The 22,067-nt window shown below is 38.8% G+C and overlaps 1 protein-coding gene across 9 annotated transcripts in view; it reads left to right on the top strand.

Annotated features, from left to right (window-relative positions):
- POU2F1 (POU class 2 homeobox 1) overlaps positions 1-22,067 on the top strand; it is a 110,130-nt gene that overhangs the window by 71,268 nt on the left and 16,795 nt on the right. For 2 of the 9 annotated variants that reach the window (XM_054056516.1, XM_054056518.1), the window contains exons 3-7: positions 1,183-1,283; positions 4,180-4,233; positions 5,917-6,117; positions 7,771-7,950; positions 13,797-13,923. In XM_054056516.1, coding sequence (XP_053912491.1) covers positions 1,183-1,283; positions 4,180-4,233; positions 5,917-6,117; positions 7,771-7,950; positions 13,797-13,923 — 663 coding nt within the window. The remainder of the gene's footprint in view (positions 1-1,182; positions 1,284-4,179; positions 4,234-5,916; positions 6,118-7,770; positions 7,951-13,796; positions 13,924-22,067) is intronic. The other 7 variants (XM_054056519.1, XM_009557179.2, XM_054056517.1 and 4 more) reach the window with 6 other exon arrangements.

Consider the following 22,067-nt stretch of genomic DNA (forward strand, 5'->3'; position numbering starts at 1 on the left):
TGCTTTTGCAGGTGTTTTTAGGAGTATCAAACCCCTATTGTTTTTAAACAACTGTGACTCTCTTTGGCCTAGGAGGTAGCTTAGATTTTCATGGTGAAAAATGTAAATGATGGAAGGAATTTTGAAGTAAAAGTTAGTTGAACACCTGTCCACAGACACTGAACATAATCTGGTTGTTACGAAAGGTAAACATGCAAGTCTCAAGTTGGTTTTACTTCATTTTAGTCACGCAGTTTTTGAGATTGCACCTGTTCTAGAAACTCTACGCAGTTTGATGCACGCAGGGTCTCCCTCTGTGGTGTTAGCCACTGTAAGCACTAACACCGAACATACAAAACCAGTTGCTGATAATGCCCAATATTGATTTTATGGTCTCCCCACAGAATGATTCTGAAAAGTTTGTAGTTCATCTTGGCAGAAGAGAATTCTGTGGTAGTCTGTTGTGGAAAAGTTGTTCTTCCTTCCTTTCCTGCCCCCTTTTCCCTTCTCACAGCCAGATTATTTGGGAATAGTTGGGGATTTTCATGGCTTCCAAGCTGTTTAGGAAGGAGACAATGAAAATGTGGGAAAATAATCGGATTTGAGTTATATGAAAGTGAGCAAAGGCAAAAGCAAGCCCAGACAGTTATCTTCTGTAATGAGAGCTCTGTATAAATATTCATGGCAATGTGGAGTTATCTTTTATCAAAATAGTAAAACTGTGGCCCATAACTGACCTACTTCTTGTTTCATCAAGTATTATTCTACCTGTGTTTAATGAAAGGTGACCTTGTATGAACCTTCTTCTTGCCGCTTTCTGAACTCGAAGAGTTTTCAGCTGCTGGATAGAGAGGGCATGGAGAATGGAAACACAGTTTAACCTTAGCAGCATGCACCCATTTAGTTCTCAATCCATGGTAGAGAATGATGGGGTAATAGTGTACATAGAGTATGTAAGATGATAAAAGTTAAAGAAAATATGATGTTAGTTTTGTTCTGCTCATGAATATTATATTATCAAAGCCTGGAAGTGACACTGCTTCCCCAACCCCTCTTTCAGTACAAGACTTCAGTTTTTGTTACTTTCAGAGTATTTTTTGACTATATAGTGTTGAGAGAATAGCAAGAGACTTAGGATTATAAATTCTTGTTCCATTTTGTAAAAGTAATAACTAACAGTTCTTTATATATCTCTTTCTCCAGGCACGCAAACAAATGGCCTGGACTTTAAAAAGCAGCCTGTGCCTGTCGGAGGAGCAATCTCTACGGCCCAGGCCCAGGCCTTCCTTGGGCACCTTCATCAGGTAAGAGAAGACCCATTTGAAAGTAGAGAAGACTTGAGTAGGTACAAATGCAGCTGCTCTTGTGTGGACTGTGTTCTCTCGTTCTGTGAATGTTGGGCAACCATGTAAATGAAATAAGCTAGACCACATGCTTAAATAGCTTGGATGGGGAAAAGTTATTATTGTGGTGCTCATTTGTTGCATTAGGCTGCAGAATATATAAAGATAGGGCAGGACCTGTTTGGGAGAACTACAAAGCCCCTTTCTGGGGACTTGAGAATGGCTGAAGTTGTTTGGTGGTTGTGGGTTTGTCTTTTAATTTTTTTTTTTTTGTTGTATTTAAACCCCAATGGAGATACCAAACTGAAAGGTCAGGTAAAATGTAATCGTTTTGGTAAAGGATTGTATTGACCCAACAGCTGCCAAGGTTCTGAAACTGTCACTAGCTAGTTAAGAAACCAAAAGTGGTACTGAATGGTAGTCAGCACTATGCTTCAGTCTTTCAAGCTTTTATGCATTAACTAGAAATACAAAGTGATTGTACTTACTAAGCATATATGGTTTGTGAGTTTCTAAAGTGGTTTTTGTAAAGTTATTTCAAGGACCCATTTTTCGGATGATATTCAGACTTCTACTACTGTCCCTCTGTTCTGCTGCTGCTGTGTTTAGGGAATCAAAGCTGAACTTCACATGTAGGCTGAAGCAAAATGGGGCATCCCTAGGTGAAGAGAAGTATAAGGGGCATTTTTTGTAGTTTTTTTTTTATCTGTTCACACTTGATGTATGAAAACAAATGTCCTAATTTCCTTCCCTTCCTCAGCACCAAGTTTAAACTTTAAAATACTATACCTAATTGGCTGACCTTGAATGTTTGAGGTCTGAGGTTGCACAGTTATTGTGGTATAATTGACGTACTGAAGCTTTTATGCCCTCTTTTAAGAGCTCTGAACTGCCATTTTATTGTGTGGAACATTCCACACGTCTTGTCACATAATTACAATTTTCGTAGTAGATTGAGTTATGTAGGACGTAGGGAGTGCCAGTGTTTGAATTTGCTGAACCAATAGGCTGTTGTAGACTTCCTTTATGTGGAGAGAAGCTGATTGGTTTTCATGGGTTGTCAGTATGTGTTTAACAGGGAGACAGATACAGCTGTTCACAGAATTTTATGTGTTTGTTTTAATCTTTGTTTTGTTATAGATTGATCTAGGACAGTAGTTGTATTTAGCAGAGTGCTTTATCTTGCTTTGGAAATGTATTTATTTAAACAGTTGTCAAGGTCTTCATAACTTCACGTTTGATAAAGTGTGATTCATTTCTTGAAACTCCAGTTCAAAGGAAAATCTCAGCTATTCTTTTATGCACCTGCAGGTGTGTGGGAATCTATTGTCAAACTGGTCTCTTCTGGTGCGGCTGCTGTGAGGTGGGGTGTTATTCAGCCATAACGCACAGCGCTTTCCTCCAGACTAATTCAAAATTCTAGGTTGTAGGCAACATCCAGGAACAGTTTAATTTCTAATTAGAAAATATTTGTTGTGTGGTGAAAAGTGTCCAATTTGCATTCAAAGAGATCTTCAGTAATATGCTGGCTGTGCTTGAGTGAGATACATCTGTAGTCTTTTATGTGGGTTTTGTAATTATTATGTAACTTTAAAAGTATTATGTCTGACTGTATTTTTTGGATGGCAGGCTATTATTGTTTAGATTATTCTCTGCTGTTAATTCGTGTTAAAAGCTAAGATAACATCAACTGTGTTGAACTATGTTTTTCTTGTGATGAGAAGGAACTTCTCTGGGAGCAGCTGCTTAGATGTAGAACATGCTTAGTAAGTCTAGTACCTTCATCTAGAGTGGTAGGAAAAATTTCCAAGGTGTCTCTTGAAGGCTGCCTGTTCAAATACTCCATTATTAATTTCATGTACTGCAGTCTAAATAAAAACTCTTCTTCCTGTGCTTGCAGATAGATATGTGGGCTCTCTTGTGTGATGTGTGTTATGTGGGAATATCTTTTCACAGAGACAAGAGTGCTGTATTTTGCTTTGCTCTATTGTATCCTTATGTGTTGCCTAGTTTTCAAATGAGCAGTGGTTTTCAAAGGTGGCCAGAGATAGGCTTTGCCACAGGCTGTAACTCTGACCTTTGAAAGTATTGGTAATTAATTACATAGCGTTCCTTCTTTGTAGTAGGTGGTAGAAACAAGGTGCGAGTGATTAAAATGGTCTTCAGTAAATGACAGATCTGGCATCTGTTGTACAGAGAAAATCACTATTGGACATAAAATAACACACTTTTAAAATCTCGCTTTCTGAAGCGTCAGATTTTTTTTCACTGCTAGCCCACAAGAACTTCTTTGGACCTGTTAATCACAGCCGTTGTAAAGTGTCTCCAGTCCTCTGTATTGAAACCTTTTTCTCTACGATGGAGGACTCCAACTACTTGAATGAGTTGATTGGAGGAAGAGTGTTTATGCTGTGGGTTTTGTGCTATGCAGGTGATTGTTCCTCTGTCGTATAAGGAAGTGGATGAATGCAATGTAGGTATTTGGGGTAAAACCCATTCTGAAATATTAGAAGGTTCATTGGTAATGAGTAGAGCTTAACACCATCCCTCGAAGCCTGAATTTATGTAACAGGAATAGGAATAGTTAGCCTGTGCACCTGAAAATTCTCTCTTTCAACTCAGTTTGATCCCACGGCAGGAATATGTTCAGCGAGACATTTAAGACTGAGGAAGAGATTTACGGATTTGTTTCAACCTGGAGTACAAACCATTTCACTGATTCAGGTGTTAGAGGATCATGCATTGTTTGTGGGGGAGTTCTTGTTGGGGTGTGGGTGGAGAGGTTGTTCTTTTTGCATTGTTCAAGTTTTCTGTGGGTTCTACATTATTTCATTTCCATTTTTGCACTGTGTTGTAGGTCCAGCTCGCTGGAACAAGTTTACAGGCTGCTGCTCAGTCCTTAAATGTACAGGTAAAGAGAGGTTCCTTCTCCTGCTTGTCCTTCTCTGATTCCAAACAGCATTATGGTCCCATTAGAGATAGATTTTAACCCATTAAGTCTGTTTAACTCTGTTTTTTCATTCTGACTGGTCTTGGTATGAAGGAATAATAGTTTTACAACTGTAAATCAAGTTCAGCATTGTAAGCATTCAGACACTGGAGTTCTTTTAAAACATGGAGTGATTGCAATTTTATACTGAATTTCAGTCAGGTGTCGTATAATGAAAACTAAAAAACTCCAGGAATCTTTCGTGTACTTCCATTTATTTGCTTATTTTAAACATGGCAAGTATTGCTTTGCAATTTGTCCTTGCTTCTGGTAGCTGAATATAGGAGTATAATGTAACATTGACAATATAATATGGCTAGTGTGGACTGCTTGTTAAATAACACGTAGTGATTTCAGGATAAGTCATAGTAACTGATGTTTAATAATATACGTGAGACAACAAAGCTTTCAAACTTTTTTATGCTGCTGAACACTTCAGCAGATCAGTTAACATGCCACTACTTCTCAATGCTATATTAAGGGGCAAGGGATGCAGTTTTATTGAAAGCTGATTTCAGTATTGCTTGTTATCAAAGAATGTAGGTAGTGCATTACATGAAATGCAATAGAATGTGGACCCACTTATACATAATAACAGTTTGGAAAGAAGAGGAGGTACAGTGACCTTCCTTCCTAAGAGAAGGAGGCAGAAAATTGCCTTGGTTGCCATGGTAAACTTCCATCCCTGAGAGAGATGTTGGCAAACAGGCTGTATCTCCAGTGCAGAATGTTTACAGTCCTGCGCTGTAATTATCACTCAATGACTGGCAGAATTAATCAGAGCCTTTATGTTAATTAGCCTGCTCTGCAGTCCCCAAAACAGGTGGTGGAAAATATGTAAATCTATGCAGAATTTTAATGTTCTGCATAACTGGTTTTAATTATCATAAAACTCTCTCCCCCTCTTCATGCACTTGCATTTCCTCCCTCATGTCTTCACAATTTCTTCTGTTTAAAAAAAACAACAAAAAAAACCCAAAACAAAAACCAAACAAAACCCATACCCCCCCATCCACTTTTAAAATAAAGCAGCGCTTGATTGAATAAATGCTAAACTTTGATTATTTGAAAGCACTGCATATATTATGTATTTTGCTGTAGGTTGATAAACCTGTGAGGATTTCTCAAACCAGTTCCATATAAGCCAACAGTATGATGGCTTAGAGGTGCAGGATGCAGATACAGAAAATGGAAACACAATCTCCTTTCTCTCCTTCCATTGTTCAGGATTTTAGGCAATGAATAATTTTAACAACCTTTTCTTTGTTTATGGTGAAATGTAGTGTCAGCTGCAGTTGCATTGTGCAGAATGAAATAAGACCTGAAAATAATGTCAAGGAGTTACAAAAGACCTGAGAGCCTTTTTGTTTTGCTTAAACCGTGTTTCCTACAGGCATGTTTGAGCAGTCATAGCTGAGATGGTGGACACACAGAGCCATTGCTTAAACACATTCTTAAAATAAACCCAAGGGCTTTTGTATGCAGATGAAAGATTTTTTTTTGTGCAGTGCTGAGATAGCAGTGTTATACATTAACATCTGTTTTACACTATAAAGAATTGTTGTTTTTTTGTTTTTTTTGGTTTTTTTCTTTTTTTTTAACTAGTCTAAATCTAATGAAGAATCTGGGGACTCTCAGCAGCCCAGCCAGCCTTCCCAGCAGCCTTCAGTGCAGGCGGCCATACCCCAGACCCAGCTCATGCTGGCCGGAGGACAGATCACTGGGGTAAGATTTACCCAAGTAAACGGCAGTAAAGCCTCCTACCTGGCAAACGACGGCAGTATCTACGGCAGTCCCCATAGAACTGTTAGTGAAACTTATTGTCATTTCCTTTAACTTTGAAACTTGAGTGAAAGAGGGGACAGAAAATGTGTTCCTGTAAAAAAAGCAGACTTTAATTTTTGTTTTCTGTTACAAAGTATTTACTTCCAAAACAACAAAAAAAATTCATTCTTGCTGTTCTCAGTAGTTGTCTTGACTCTGCAGTGAAATTAAAACCTGGTGTTTTAATTTCAAGACCAAGAAAGTCACTGATGTCATAAAAAGGCATTTTATTTCTTTTTCAATATTAAAATGAGGCATGGGAGGATGAGACTAAATCTTATCAGATAGCTTGGTGCTAATAAAAATTATAGGAATTGCTGACACTAATCCTTCCTCTTCTCAGACACATTTCTTTCTAAGTAACTATATTAGTGTTTGCCTAAGCCTATTCAACCCTTCTGTTTTAAGCTACCCATTTTGAGTTTTTTAATTGCAAGGCTTTGGCAGTACTTATGGAAAAACTGTTGTTTTAGAATTATTAGTGTTTCTGAATTGTTGTAAATGCTTCCAGTTATTTAGAAAAAGAGCAAGTTTTGTGAATGAGCTGGTTTGGTTAAGGAGTTTGCTTCCACTTAATCGCCTTTGCACTTTGAAGAGGTCACATGTTAATAAGAAATTTAGGGCATTTGCTCCAATAATGTATTTATATTTTGAAGTATTAGATTAGATTAGATCATGTCTACACTTGAATGAAACGATGTCTTAATTTCATGTTCAGTTGTTAAATCTTGTATGCTAAGTGTGTAAATAAGCATCCTATTTGGTATTTGGTTAATTTCATTTGAAAGTTTTAAAAGTGATACTTCTAATACATTATTAAAACCCAGCATGTTTTAGTATTTTCCTCATTCTCAAAAAATACTGTTTTGCATTAATTTATGATTGTCTGCAGTTGTGAAACATTCAAAACTCCAGGCCTATGCAGGTATTGATTGTAGTAAATATGGGCATCAAGATTCATTTACATGTAAAGGAGAGACTACTGCCACCTGTTTCACAGAGATAATGTGTGTTTGGGAAAGGGAGAGGATGTAAACTTGCCAACTCTATTCTATTTAAAAAAAAAAAAAAAAAAAAAAAAAAAAGCAGATGGGGAGACTTGGAGAGAAACAAATGGAGCTCATGTTCTTTACTTGTATCTTAGGGCATAATGGAAATGATGGAATATGGCAGGGATTCATGCTAATGTGAAGCAGCTGGGATGTTATCAGTTTGTTCAGTAGCCATAGCCAGTGTTCCTGCTTCTCATTCATCTGGCTAATTACTTGCTGTTCTGCTGTTCCTTTCAAATCCTGGCAATACTGATTCTTTTCTTTTGCTTGCTACCCAATTACTTATTTCCTGAACTGCCCGGTAGGGTTGTGAGGAGTAAAGTTAGGTTCTGTAGGTACTAGTAAGTGCAAGTGGTTGCATTCATGTGGTTTGGCTTATGTCAGGTCTGTGGTAGGTTGGTTCCTACACTGAGTAGCCAGCTGTCCATACTTAACTTCAGAGTCATTGGACAGTTACTGGCTGAACTGTAGTCATAGTTCTAGGAATGTCTGGTTAATATAACTGGTAATGAGCTAGCTATTGACTTTGTAGCTGAAGTGGCTCTTTCCATTATTAATGGCTGTGTTTTCTAATTATTTATAGCTCACGTTGACGCCAGCCCAGCAACAGTTATTGCTACAACAGGCACAGGCACAATTGCTGGCGGCTGCAGTGCAGCATTCAGCCAGTCAGCAGCACAGCGCTGCTGGTGCCACCATCTCGGCCTCTGCTGCAACGCCGATGACGCAGATCCCTCTATCTCAGCCAATACAGATTGCACAGGTGAGCCTTGAGGCTTGAGAGGATGGAAAATAAAGAGGTTTGACCAATTGCATCATTCAAATAATATTTTTATTCTTTATTCAGTGAGTTTCTAGAGTCCTTGAGTACTGATAGTCTTCCCTTGCACATCCTTAGCTGATGAGGTTGAAGTCAATAGTTTTAGCAAAGAATGTGTGTCAGCTGCTCAGAAATTCCAGTGGGCTTCTGAGTTTGTTCCAGAATCTGACCAGATGCTCTGGTTTCTGATTTTTCCTCCCTATAGCTAGCTTGAGAAAGGAGAAAAAGGAACACAGAAAGATGCCCATAGAAATGGCACTTGTTAAGACCTGTATGGATGGGAAGAGATACCTACATTTCACAGGGGATGCTTGTTAGATCTAAACAGCAAAATTGTAGAGCTGAAGAAAGTTTGATTTAATACTTTTGTCTGCTATTTTGACTTGGTGCTTAATGCTCAGAATTCAGTGACAAAGAATAGGCAGTCTTGTGTATCTAGAGAACAACTTGCCAGAATCAGTCTGGTGTTAGAATCTGTCCAGTTTTAGTGTTTGCTGCTAAAGACCTGTTAATTCTCAAGAACTGCTTGCCAAGGAAGTTCTGCTTACTAGGAGCTACAAAGATCCTCCTGGGTTTTCCAGAATTGGCCTAATCCAGTGTGGAGAATGTAGCACCACTGACTGTAGGCTTAGCATACGTAGTGTGGAAACGCCTTAGACTTCTGGACAAGGGTAGCTGAATGTACAGCATAGGCATCTTTAGTACTACTAATAGATGATTGTGTTGCTGATGCTGAGGCCTATCTCTCCATAGATTAAGCTTCTCACTATGTAATGTTTCAGCTTTATTAGTCTAGATATGCAAAGTACATTGGGTATATAATCTCCAAAGTTGGTGCTGCTTACAGTAAGCAGGTTCTTTGAGACTGTCTGTTTTCTATTCAAACTATTGTCACTTGTGTTCAACTGGGATATGAAGTATTGAAAAAGTAAAGAGGTCTGATTAAGTAAGAGAATGGAAACGTCGCATTTATCTGTGAAGTCCATTGATGAAATATGGTATTCCTTTATTGTGCTAGTCCACTAGCTGAATAACAGCCTGGTCTTGCTGTCAGGTTTTGTCTGCTGAAGTGACAAATTTCTGTGGTGTTATCCTAGAATTTCTGACCTCTCCGTCTGTCATTACTGACGCTAGAGTGATGCCATCTCACATTAAGAAGCCAGTACTGATGTTGCCCACAGACCCCTCACACTGAGCCTCTTGGTGCACTGAGAGATGTGTGAGCAGATAGTAACGCTTCTTTTAGCAAAGAATCCCACCTCACTGTCATGATCTGGAGGTGACTCAAGGATGTAAGATTCGAGGAAACTTGTAGCTCCTAATATTGTCTCTTAATTTTGTTAAGCCTTTGTCTGTAGCCAGTAATACAGATGGATTTTGAGAAAAGAATGGGAAATGTCTATGTCAAGGAAGCTGATGGTTAGCTTCTGGCATCTCTCCACGCATCTGTCACAAGAGTTCCCCCATTTGATGATATGTGATTCTTAACTTAAATGTAGGTGATCCATAGTTGCGTGCCTCTTATATTCCCAGTGTGCAGCTTAAGGTGGAGAAGTCTGCTTTACTGAAGTTTAGAGCATTAAAATTTCATATTAGTAAACTTTCTACCTTGATCTTCCTGGCTTTACCTTTGTCAAATATGTCCCCAAATTAGCAGATACTTCTGAAGGCTTTGTTGCATGTGTGTGAGATGTCTTGCTCTTTCACTTCAGTGGGAAGTGATGAAAATGTATGAAACATTTACAGTTATTAATTTAGTACTGGGTTTTTCTCCGTAGCATACAAAATCTTCAGAGGATTGTTTAAGAATTGAAAAGATCAGGCATGCGCTGTGAAATAGGAGCTTCTGAAGTGAGCATTGTCTGGTTTGTGTGTGTCCATGACCTAAAGGCTCTGTGGAAAAATAGCATGTGATTGTGTAGTTGCCATCATATAACATGTATTTGTAGAGCAGTGGGGAAAAAATTAGCTTCACTTGTTTTCTGGCATTCCTAATGACTTGAATGTTTCACTTAACCTATCCTAGAAGAAATTAATTGTAATCTTGATATGTAAATGTAGTATGGTTAAATCTTATTAGCTGCAACTTATGATGAAAGTGCAGGGCACAATCTGTGCAGATACTGGATAATTTGAGATGCTTTAAGGAAAACTGCTGTCTGGTTTTGTAGGTGGATAACACCATGCTTTTTGATCCATCTTGATAACTGTTTATGAACAATGCTCAGCTTTGTTTGCGTTGCTATTGTAAACAGATAGCTGATTACACAAATAGCTGAATGTTTGTTTTTAATTGATGATTTTTGAATAATTGATCAACTGGCAGGTCTCTGCAGCAGGGGGATTACCATATTTATTTTAATTAACTAATTGCACAAGCATGACTTCTTTAATGTGCACTGCAGTTAATGTAAGATACCTGCTGCAGCAGTCTGGTAAGATGTTAGTGCCACTGCTAGGCTCAGGCTAAATTGTCACCAAACAGTTGTACCAAATTTGAGGGTTCTTCATAAACTATATTTGTTTCCATGATCAGTGTTTATATGATGTCAACCTCAAAATGACAGAGGTGCTTACTTTTGTACTGAAGTTGTAACTAGAGATAATGCGTGGAATTTAGAACTTAAGGTGATTTAAACAGATAAAACCCAAAACAAACAAGCAACAAAAAACTCTTGCTCACATCAAGATGTAGCGCTTTTGTTGGCAGGTTACTAAACCAGGGAAGGAGTTGGGTTCTTTTGATCTTTCAACACTGTTAGGCAGCACCAGAAGACATGCATGTTTCCCCAAAAGGCTTTCAGTCTCCTTCTGTGTGCTTGTACCTGTACACAGATTTTACCATTGAGAAAACAAAGATCATTATAGGGAAACGGTGTCAGGTGTTGTTTGCATGGTTGCTTTGGGGAGATTTATTGTAGTGCTACAATTAACTAAATAATAGAACTTTCCCAAGGTAAAAATAAAGTTGGATTCCCAATGAATTTGAGGGGCTGATAGGTCTATTTAAGAGTGATTAGCCTTGGAGGTACTATTTCTATTCTGTGTTACAGAATTGTATTTCTGCATTTAATAAGACTCATCCAAGATACCATTTACCAAGGCAGATGCAGAGAGTAAGATTGCTTATAGCAGTTATCTCTGAAGCCTCAATTTAAAAATGATTTTCTCATATTGAAGTCTAAAAGCCTGATGATAAGAACTGCCATGTTTTAGCTGGGTACCCTGTGTTATGAATACTATGGTCTTAAACAAAAAAGCTCTCCCTCTTTGAACTTACAAATACACTGCCACTGTTTCTTTGTATTCTTTCTTGTGTGTAACTCCATCTCCTGTGGTGCTTCTTTAAATCATCTGAGATCTACTCGGTCATTTTACGGCGGGTTCATTAATTTGTCTTTGGTGAGGGAAGTCCTCAACCTCTCTGGTTTTCTCTCATTCCTTCAAAAAATTCTTGCTTTTGCATTTCTGCTTTTTCTCTTATCCACCTCTAGCTTTGTCCTTCAGCCTCTCAATTTCTTTTTCTTCCACTCAGCATTCACAGCCTTCGTCAGCTTGCACTACTTTTTCTATTCCTGTTCTTCCTCTGCATCTAGTCCTCACATCCAGTTCAGTGTGAGCCCCTCTGTGCTGGAGGGTCTGCTCAATTTGTAACAGTAACCAGTAGAACCTTGAAAATCAAGTAGTGTGGAGCTTCATGTCAGGTTGGGTTCAAGAAGTGAGTTTTCAGTAGCAATTCTAACTACTATAATTTTATGATATTAAGTCAGAAGAAACATGGAGTTCCTGGGAAAAACTGTAGCAGTTGTAGCTCTTTTTTTTGGGGAAGGAAAATTGCCTTGGTCTTATAGGAATGGTTGCACTATGTCTCAAATTTTCTGAAAGCAAACAATGCTACCAACTTTAAAAACCCTGTGGTGCTGGGAGACACTTTTTCTGCATTTTGCCATTTTCTTATGAAATGGAAGTTTCCATTTCTCCGAGAGCATTGCTTGGTCAATCCATCTGGTGTCTGTCTACCATATTATTACACTGCATGCTTTTGACTTAACATGACCAAGTTGCCTAAGTGATTGATGGCCACTGTCTTTGTAATGCAGGTTAAGTAGTCGTTTTCTTATAATGCCTGTCTGTGGTCTCATAAATCAATTGACTATATTTTTTTAACTCCCTCATCTTCCCTTTCACTCACTGATGCTCCCCCACCCTTCTTCCCCAGAAGGAGATTGTTGCAAATTTTAAGTGTTAGTTTAACGGTTCTTAAATGATGTAAGTTCATAGGCAGACAACTATATTCTGCAAATGGTTGTATTGTGTAAATGAGAAGTTACCCGTGTTGGTCTGTCTTGACTTTTCATCACCATCTCGATTGCTGTCAGTTAATGGCCTTTCACATCTGCTGGCTGAGCAGCTTGTGTGAGTGCTCAGTAACCTGCATCCATCAAAATGTGTGGGGGCTATGTTACAGGCCTTAAGAAGCAGGTCTTTGTTAGCCTGGCTCACTTTAACTCAAGTATGTTAGGAAGTATGTTAAAATGAGCAGCTCCAGTCAAGCAGCCAGATTGAGTGCTTGGTTTAGGAGTGAACTGGGATTGTTAGCATCCTCCAATGGGGAAAAGGAGGGGATCTGTTTGCAAACAGATAACCCAATATCTGAATAACCTATCTGAAATAGAGTGTAGAGAGGTTTTTGGTTTGCTTTGGTTGATGGGAGGTTCCATACATGGGAGACTTTTCCAGCTTTTATCCACTGCTTAGCTGGTATTTTGAACCAGCTTCTCGGAAAGATGGGAGGCTTCTGTATGTGTGTGCGGATAGTTACCACAGATTACCTCTGTTGTGTTGGCTGGCTTCACATTGGGCTTCAATTTTCGAATTTCGGTTACTATTGTTATTGTCCTGTTTGGAGAAGATATAAAGAAAACATCTAGTTTGGGGGGGGATATTTTTAAGCAGTTCTGTTACGTTTTCATTCTCCGGCTAAATGGCAAGTTGAAACATTTTTCTGGATAATCCAGTTTCTCAGAGCTGAGCATTTATGTTAAGGCCAGTCATTTAATTATAGAATTAATGGTTTAAATACATATAAAATACATAGGAGTTTTACAATAGTGCAGTGTTTGGGGTTATGCTTTTTAACTTTAATTATAACCATATGTACTAAGCTTACTGCAAGTTGTTTTAAAACTAATGAAATGTTTGTTTATTATTTGAGTTAGCTATGTCCTGAAATTTGACCTGACAACAAGAGCGCAAGCTAGGAATCTATAATTTTTTTGCTTCCCTCTTGCTGATTATAGTGCTACTTGCAGATTGTTGTTGTATAACAAAAAAAGCTCCCAGACAATGTTCTTGATTTGTCAACAATGAATTTTATAGCAGCATTGCATCCTCAAAAATAAGTCTGAGAAATCTTGGTGCTGATGAGTCTAAACTATTTGAAAATTAATGCATTTTCAGGGGAGGGAGATTGATTTTTATTTTTTAAAAAGTAGAACAGTGCTGGTAATACTCTGCTGGGTTGTTTGGTGAACAATTTCTGTTTGGTTTTATGAAGGACAGTGAAATTCAGATTGTCGGCCTAGACGATATTTGTGTAAGCCTGCTTTGTTTGGCACCCACTTTTATCTCTAAATGTTAGAATGTAACTGGTTGATGGGAAATCTAGTTACATTGAGAGTCCTGGCTGACTTAAATGTCTAACGCACAGCTCTTTCTTTTCCTTTTTCTTTCTTTTTTTTGTTTCTTTCCCCCTTCTTTTTTCCCCCCCCCTCCCCTGTTTCCTTAAGGATTTGCAGCACTTGCAGCAGCTTCAGCAGCAGAATCTCAACCTGCAACAGTTTGTGTTGGTGCATCCAACAACCAACTTGCAGCCAGCACAGTTCATCATCTCACAAACACCGCAGGGGCAGCAGGGTAAGTGCTCCTTGCCAGAAAATAAAATCATATATAGCTTTTTGTAGGAAAAGGTGAAACTCAGGTTATTCATAGACCTTCACTAACTGTTGATATTCCCTAGGGAGACATAACAGTATCGCAATTAGGAAACTCTTAACAGATTGTCACTTTCTGGGTGTCACCTCAGCCTTGTCAGAGTTTGTGTGACTCACTTCTCAAGGAGGATCAATCCAGAGATCATGTCATGGGAAATTTGTTAACAACAAGGCCTCTTGGGAAATACTGGGAAATTTCTGGGCCAGGTTCTCAAGAAGTAAGCCTCCTGGGAAGAGCACTTGGAGCTTACAACTCTCTAGGGCTCAAAGGAGGAATCCTGAGAGGTGGTGTGGTGGAGGATGTGTGGGCAGTTGGGATTAGGTCAATGCTAAAAAGTCTACAAAATTCTAAGACTAAGATTAGAAAATTAAGACTCCTTGTGGGAGACTAGAAAAGTCCTCAGCTTAAAAGGGGTACAAGTGAATTTTATCATATAATGAAATATAATTACACTTTGGGAAAAGAGCTAGAATGCTTGATTTTTATATAGCAACTCTTGGAAATAATGTTTTGGCAGTACACTGGGTATGGCTTACATTCCCAAAAGGAATGGTGAACCAAAGCAGTGGTAGGTTGTAGTGTGCCAGACCAGTTAAGACCAGGAACTTTGCTCTTAGAACTGATGTGTTCGAGATGCAGTACATCACCGTACCAATTGTACCCTGTTTGATGCCCATAGAAAACTGCATTTGGCCATGGCCTCTTAGGCTGATATAGTCCAATGGTCTTTTTGCCCCCACTTTCTCTTCTACATGAGCTCCACTTAGCTGTTGAGGTCTGGTAATCCAAAGTTCTTGTTCAGAAGGCAAATCCTGTTATGCTTGAAGAGTCCTCCTGAGCCTGACTGTCCTATAAAGCAACTACTTGCACCTTATTTTCTTCTGTTCCTTTCAATTTTTTAATGCACCATTCCTTCTTCTATACTGGGAATTGGATGGAACTGGCTTTCTGTTGTGCTGAACCTGTCTCACTGAATTCTCTCACATTTGAATAAAGGGTTAGTCAAAATTTAACTTTCTTTTACTAGGACTTGGTTCAGGAGAGCTTTTGTAACCAGCACTGGTAGAAAATGGCTAAAAGACTATTCATGGAGGCATTTAGTGATGTGCTAGCTTCTTAAAATGAAGTAGAACTTATAAGCTTAATATATTCTTGTAGAAGAAATCAAACTTCACCAGAATTGAGTTCAAGGGCTCTTTAAAATAGGCTTTTTATTTAGATAAATACCTTATTTTAAAGCAACAGCAAGCACAAAAGCATTGCGTTGAAAAACGCACTGGTATTAATGTCTGCCTCCATTTTTCAGCTAACTTCTGCTAGTTTTCTAAAATTTCTCTGGAGGTGCTTTGCAAAGAAGGAAACTAACAGAAGCAAATTATATGCATCTCTCTAAACAAGCTGTTTGCATCACAGAAAGGAAGGAAGCTTCTTTGTTAAAAATTTTCTGAACTACCAGAAGATGTTTTCGTAGTACCTTTTCCAGGGGCCATCTCTGAAAATTATTTCTTCACTGCAATTTAAGACCTGCATATTGCTGTCATCAGTGACGCAGTGTGTGTAGAAACACCATGTTTTACTGGTAATGTGCAGCCTGGACAACTGAATAGCTCAAAAATGTAGGAAGAGTTATATTTTTTCTTCTGACCATAGGCCATTAGCGTGTGACAGCCTTCCAAACTGAAATGCTTGAATGGATCTAATTTTCTTCATGAGTACTCAATGATAAAGCAACATGTATGTCATAATACCCCATATCTCAATTTTTGGTATGGCTTTTTGCAGTATTTCATGGTTATTGTTAGAAGATCTCAAATAGCATGTTATCATTTATGACAAAGATTGAGAAAGAGTGTATTTTTATTGGTTGTTTGCTGTTGCAGCTGACTTTTCCATGTTGTTCATGTCCTACTGTTTGATTTGTCAAGTTCATAAAATAATAAATATTCTGAAGAAACTAGCAGAGAGCTTTCTTTAAATTCAACAGCATTCAGGTTTTTTTTTGGATGCCTCATTAGTATCGCATGCAGCTTTTTATATGTATATATACACACATGCACACATTTAGTAACTAAATTGAAAATTCAGATTTATTTATAGATTATTCTAGAAGAAATCTATTGCTTTACAGACTGCACTACATATTTTACACGTTATGTAGTAGTCTGCATAAGAAAAACTGGTTTTAATACAGGAGAATAGTTTTGAGGGAAATAAGTGATGAGTAGCATTTCTAAGCAAGATTGTAGAAGATGTAAACATTAGGTAAAGAAAAGCTGTTTTAATTGAAGAGGTGGTGGGGTACAGAGTAGTGTAAGCAGTTGTATTTAGATCTTGGAAGGGGTTGAACACCATGGTTTAGGTCCAACTTCCAAAAAAAAATTCAATGCCGAAAATATTAATTGACTTTCAGGCTATTATTCTGTTACCATTCTTGAACACAAATTAGCAGTAGTGGAATCCTCCCCATAAATCCATTGCCATATGTGTAGTAGAATCATCTTCCTTTTCCACGTGCTTTCTGGTTGTGGTTGTTCAGTGACTTACGTGAAACATGCTAAAGTTCCTGTTTTTCATGGCTTGCAATAGGTAACATCATAACTGAAAGAATTGTTTCAAGCCTCAGCGGATATGCAGAACATTGAATGAAAGTGGAAATTTGGAACAATTCCTTATTTGGAGCAATTATCGCCCTCATCTTATTGTTACAGTCACAGGCAGGAATGGAGCACCTTGTACAGTCTTTATACACCTTGTATCTGTTCTTGTATCTAATAGATCTGTCTCTAGAATAGTCAATTCTGCATCCTTTACTGCAATTATAGCTGCTTCTTAGAAATATTACCCTCATCAGATGACCATTTGCCTTTCTACTCTGAAGATATTGCCAATAAAAATCATATCAATAAAAATCTGAATGGAGAAGGGAAATGATGCTGCATTTCATTTACATTAATCTTCCAAACAGAAAAATCTGTGAAAAGACTGCATCATTGTCAATGAGATAGAACTGGTTTAGAAACAGTACTTGTAGAGAAAGTATCCAGAAAAGCAAATGTGGAAGGCAAGCTGCTAATTAGCTTTAAACGCTGATAGTTGGCCTACCTTTTCTCAAGTTATTACTGTTTATTATTAAAGACATTGTTTATGATTCCATTTTTAATCGTAAAAATACCTGGGATGATGTTGGCAGGCCAAATCCAGTCCTCTTCTATTCTTGCATGCTTCTCCTAAAAGCTTTGAGACTTCATTTGGATCATAAAAAAACCCTAAAACCTCAAACACCTTTTTATAATGGGATAATGAATGTTAAATGTCAGTTCCTACCCTGCTGCCCTCTGGTACCATAAATTAAGAGTGCAGGTGTCTCACCCAGTGTGGGGATGGAGAGAAGTACCTTAAGTTGCCTCTCAGATGCATCGTTTGTAATGGATGAATGTTAATCTCATCTGAGATTGTGCACCTCCACTACCCTTATAGGACTCCTCCCCATTTTGTTAATAAGTTCTGTGAAGCAGGTGAAAGTGCTTTGGTCCCATCAATATGCAGATGAGGAGACCCAGCTCTTCATTGTCAAGAGACTCTTAATGACAGCTTATTTGCTGACACAGCAGTTGAATAAAATGTAGCCAACTCGAACTCATTCTCCAAATAAGAGGGCAGAGATTGAGAGGGAATGAGGAAGGACTTGGAGGAAGTGGTTTTAAATGGTGAGTTTTCCCCCTGTGCTGTACATACCTGTTACCAAGATATGAATTAAATGCTTAATATTTACTGTCCTCTTTGAGATGAAGTCTTTGCTCCAAACAGCATCGGTGGTAAAAATGTTGACTTTCACTGAAGTATTTTGGCAGCAGCTCTGCATGGATCGCTGAATTGGTACTCTTCAAATCTGCCAAGTAGTTCACTAATTTCAGCACATTTGTGTCATGTTCTTGAACTAATCTTAAAGGGTACCTCTGTACTGCAAAAGGTGGAGCAGCATGCGGCAGTTTAACACCTCTGCAAGATGCATTTGTGGGAATGCATAGGTTAGCGTAATACTTCGTCTACTGTGTTGAATCCTGATATAATTCTAAATACAAGTCTTCATTTTGGGAGATATGATTTTATAAAATTAAATACACCAATGTGCCGAGAAGCTTATTTGCATCAACAGTGATCAACAAAATTCATTAAATGGCACTGCATGTAATATGCAATGATACCCTTCCTTCTTCCTTTTCATTTTTTTCCAGTTAATCAAATTATGACATTGTAATGTCAAGCTTTTTCTTGCAAGCTAGCTTCCAGGATCTGTCTGTGAGAAGATGAACAGCTTTGAGAAACAAAAAGCAGTCAAATTCTTCTTAGATGAAAAAATTCACTGTTTTGGGAGATCAGTTAGGGATGAATTATGTATTATGCCTCTGGGCCAACTTTTAAAAAATTATGCTGAAAAAATCTGCACTTGAATGTTTGTTTTATCTTTTGTTTGATTTTAGACAGTAACAACTGAACCCTAGATCAGTCCTCGGGGACTGTTAGCTGACAGGAAGAGTTTTTTGGCTTGGGCCGTTATTCATGCTACTTGTAGACATTCCAGGAAAAGTCCTGGATGATATTTACTTTAACTATTTTGAAAAAAAAAAAAAAATTAGAGCACCTCTAGAGCATCATACTTCTGCATAAATTCTTACTTACCTTCACACAGTCATTCTTTTGGAGCATCATGTAGGTGATTTGTATGTCATATTTGACGCAGTAATACCACTGGACACTTAGAAACCAAAAGAGCGGGTTAGAAACACTGCCCCTGTAGAAGTATACAAGTACAATATTAATTTTTATCAATTCAGTAAATCGTGTAGGCTGGAAGGGACCTGTGGCGGTCATGTAATATTGCTTTAAGCAGGTTCAGTTACAACAGGGTGCTCAGTGCCTAAGCCAGCTCAGTTTTGAACATCTTCAAGGACGGAGATTCTGCAACCTCTTAAAGCACATGCCTCAATAGCTGGCCACTCTCGTTTCCTTATATCTAGTTGGAGTTTTCCACGTTCCAGCTTGTCTATTGGATCTCATTACTATGCACGCTCAAGAAAGTCCATTTCTGTCTTTGAAGACAGCAATAGGATCTCATCTCAGTCTACTCATAAGCCTGAACAAACCAACTCTCTTAACCATTCCAGCCTGTTAGCCACCCCTGAATGTACAAAAACCAGGATGTCGTTGTCTTGTCCTGGGTAACCCAAAGCTGGATGTGGTGCTCCAGATGTGGTCTCTCACATGCCAAATGGAGGGGAAGAATCGTGACCTTTGACCTGCTGGCTGTCCTCTTGCAAATACAGCCCAGGATGTGTTTGGCTGCCTTTATGGTAATGGCACATTGCTGACTCATGTTCGTTATTGTCCTTCAGGATCCCCAGGTCTTTCATAGAATCATTAAGGTCGGAAAAGACCTCCAAGATTGTCAAGTCCAACACCGTCATACCTACTAAACCATGTTCTAAAGTGCCAAGTCTACACATTTTTTGAACACCACCAGGGTTGGAAACTATACGTCTTCCCTGGACAGCCTGTTCCAATGCTCCACCACTCTTTCAGTAATTTTTCCTAATATCCAAGCTAAACCTCCTGTGGTGCAACTTCAGGCTGTTTCCTCTCATCCTATCACTTGTTACTTAGGAGAAAAAGGCAGCACCCACCTCACTACAACCTCCTTTCAGGCAGTTGTAGAGAGCAATAAGATCTTCTTTCAGCCTCTTCTTCTCCAGACTGAACAACCCCAGTTCTCTCAGCCGCTCCTCCTAAGACTCGTGCTGCAGACTCTTCACCAGCTTCGTTGCTCTTCTCTGGACATGCTCCAGCACCTCAATGTCTTCAATGTAGCGGGGGCCGAAAACCGAACACAGGATTCAAGGTGCAGCCTCACCACTGCCAAGTACAGGGGCACAACCACTTTCCTGCTCCTTCTGGCCACACCATTCTGATACAGGCCAGGATGCTGTTGGCCTGGGCACACTGCTGGTTCATGTTCAGCTGGCTGTCAGCCAGCACCCCCAGGTCTTTTTCCATCAGGTAGCTTTCCAGCTGCTCTTCCCCAAGTGCATAATATTGCATGAGGTTTTTGTGATCCAAGCACTTGGCCTTTTTTCTGTGAAACTGGTTTCTACCCAGCCAGTGCCCCCACCCTGTGCTTCTGCACAAGGTTATTCTGACTCCTGTGCAGGAGGTTGCATCTTTCCTGCCTTGTTCTTCATGAAATACCATTTGTCCAGCCTGTTTTATCCTTGTCTTCTGGCCTATTGACCACTCTCCTTGTATTTGGTCTTGTCCACTAACTTGCTGAGTATGTATTTTGTTCAATCAGCTTTATTGGTAATAAGGATGTCAAACAGTATTGATGCTATTATGAGTCCCTAAGGGAACAGCACAGTTTGGAACACCAGTATTTCAGCAGTTGCCTAAAAGTAGAAGTTTTGGACTTAGTCTGTATTTAAAGGACTGCGCTGTGTGTAGGTTTAGTCATTGAAGTTATCTGGGTCCAAATGGGTACCAGTAGTTCATTCTCAGAGAAAAAAAACAAAGGCAAAGCTTACACTAGTGTAAGTCATGTCTGAAAGGAGCAAAACTGCAGTTGCCCACCCATGGAAACCAACAGTGTGCACACAGCAATTGTCTGAACAAAATAAGTTAATGGAAGTTTAGTTTTGCCAGAACAGCTTGGCTGCTTTCCCCATCCCCTGATCGGTGCTTCAGTCAGCTGCAGGTTCAACTAATCTGTTCTTTCTCTAGTTTCTGTCTGAGACACCTTGGATTGGTATTTCTTAAATAGAATAAAATGATGTAAAAAACAGATGAAACATGTTCAAAATATTTTACATTGCCCCACAATGATAATTACTTCAGAACACACGAATGAGAGTAGAATGAGGAAGAGTGTAATCAGCTTGTGCTCTTCAGCAAAAGTATTACTGCCAGAAATACATCCTCTGGGATTTTCTTGAGGACAAAACTTTACAAAAGGACAATCCTAATTACTCTGATTACAGTCATAAAATGAGTCAGTAACTTGTGATCAATGGCGGTACCAGTGGAGTAGAGGTCAGTTGTGGTCTGGTTTTCGTCTCCTTGTTGGTCAGCCACTCTGTAGTCTCAGTGTGATGGCTTTTGCCCCTTTCTATTTAAAGTTGTCAGCTAAAATTCAGTGTCACTAAGTGAGGGTCAAAACTTCTTAACTTAGAGGTGACTGTTCACTAATTAATACTTCTGTTTGTGCAGCTGATATCATCTTTCAAGTGAACAAATATTTGCATTGTAAAAAGTACCATCTAACTGTATTAGGTAGTTGTCTTGCAGGTTCCTTAAGCTGATCCATTCCCTTGCTGTGGCTTTTCAAAAACACAGCTGGAACATGTTGATTTTCAGGTGCTGTGCTCTTGTGTTGCGTAACCAGCTGGCTTTGTTTTGTAGGTCATGAGCATTTTGAGAGCAATGCATTCTATTTAAAATACACATTCAACAGTTTATTGCTTTTGTTTTAAACAGTGATATCACTATCAGAAGAATTTTGTGGTTGTGTAACCCTCATTGAGGATACATTTTCTCCTTCCTACCCCATGGTAGTCCCTCTTTTCATGTCTCCTATGGTCTTCACCTCCTGTACAACACCCAGTTTCTTACTTGGTATATATCAAGTCCTGGATTCCTGCATCCCCTACCTGTATTCTGCAAAGAGGTAGCTGGTCATGAGGGGTGTGCTCTGATTGATAGGCCAGCTGATGAGCTAGAACAAACCATGTCAAACTCAAATTACGGAATTTAAGTGGTACTTGGTGTTCTGTCCTCTGAGTGACCATAGTGTCCATCTGTTATCGTCATGCTTTCATTTTCCTCTGGTTTTAGGAACTTGGTATATTGAAGATGCCTAGTAAGTGTAGGTTTAATTAGTTAGGTACTTAAATTATTATAGAGGAAATTGATAATCATAGCCAGGAATTGCCTAGAGAACACCACTATTTTTTTGTCCCAATAAAATTGAGAAATTTGACTAACCGCAGGTATATTTTTGTCAGGGTTCTTACCCCTTA

The sequence above is a fragment of the Cuculus canorus genome, chromosome 1 (assembly GCF_017976375.1).
Source record: "Cuculus canorus isolate bCucCan1 chromosome 1, bCucCan1.pri, whole genome shotgun sequence".
NCBI classification, from domain to species: Eukaryota; Metazoa; Chordata; class Aves; order Cuculiformes; family Cuculidae; genus Cuculus; species Cuculus canorus.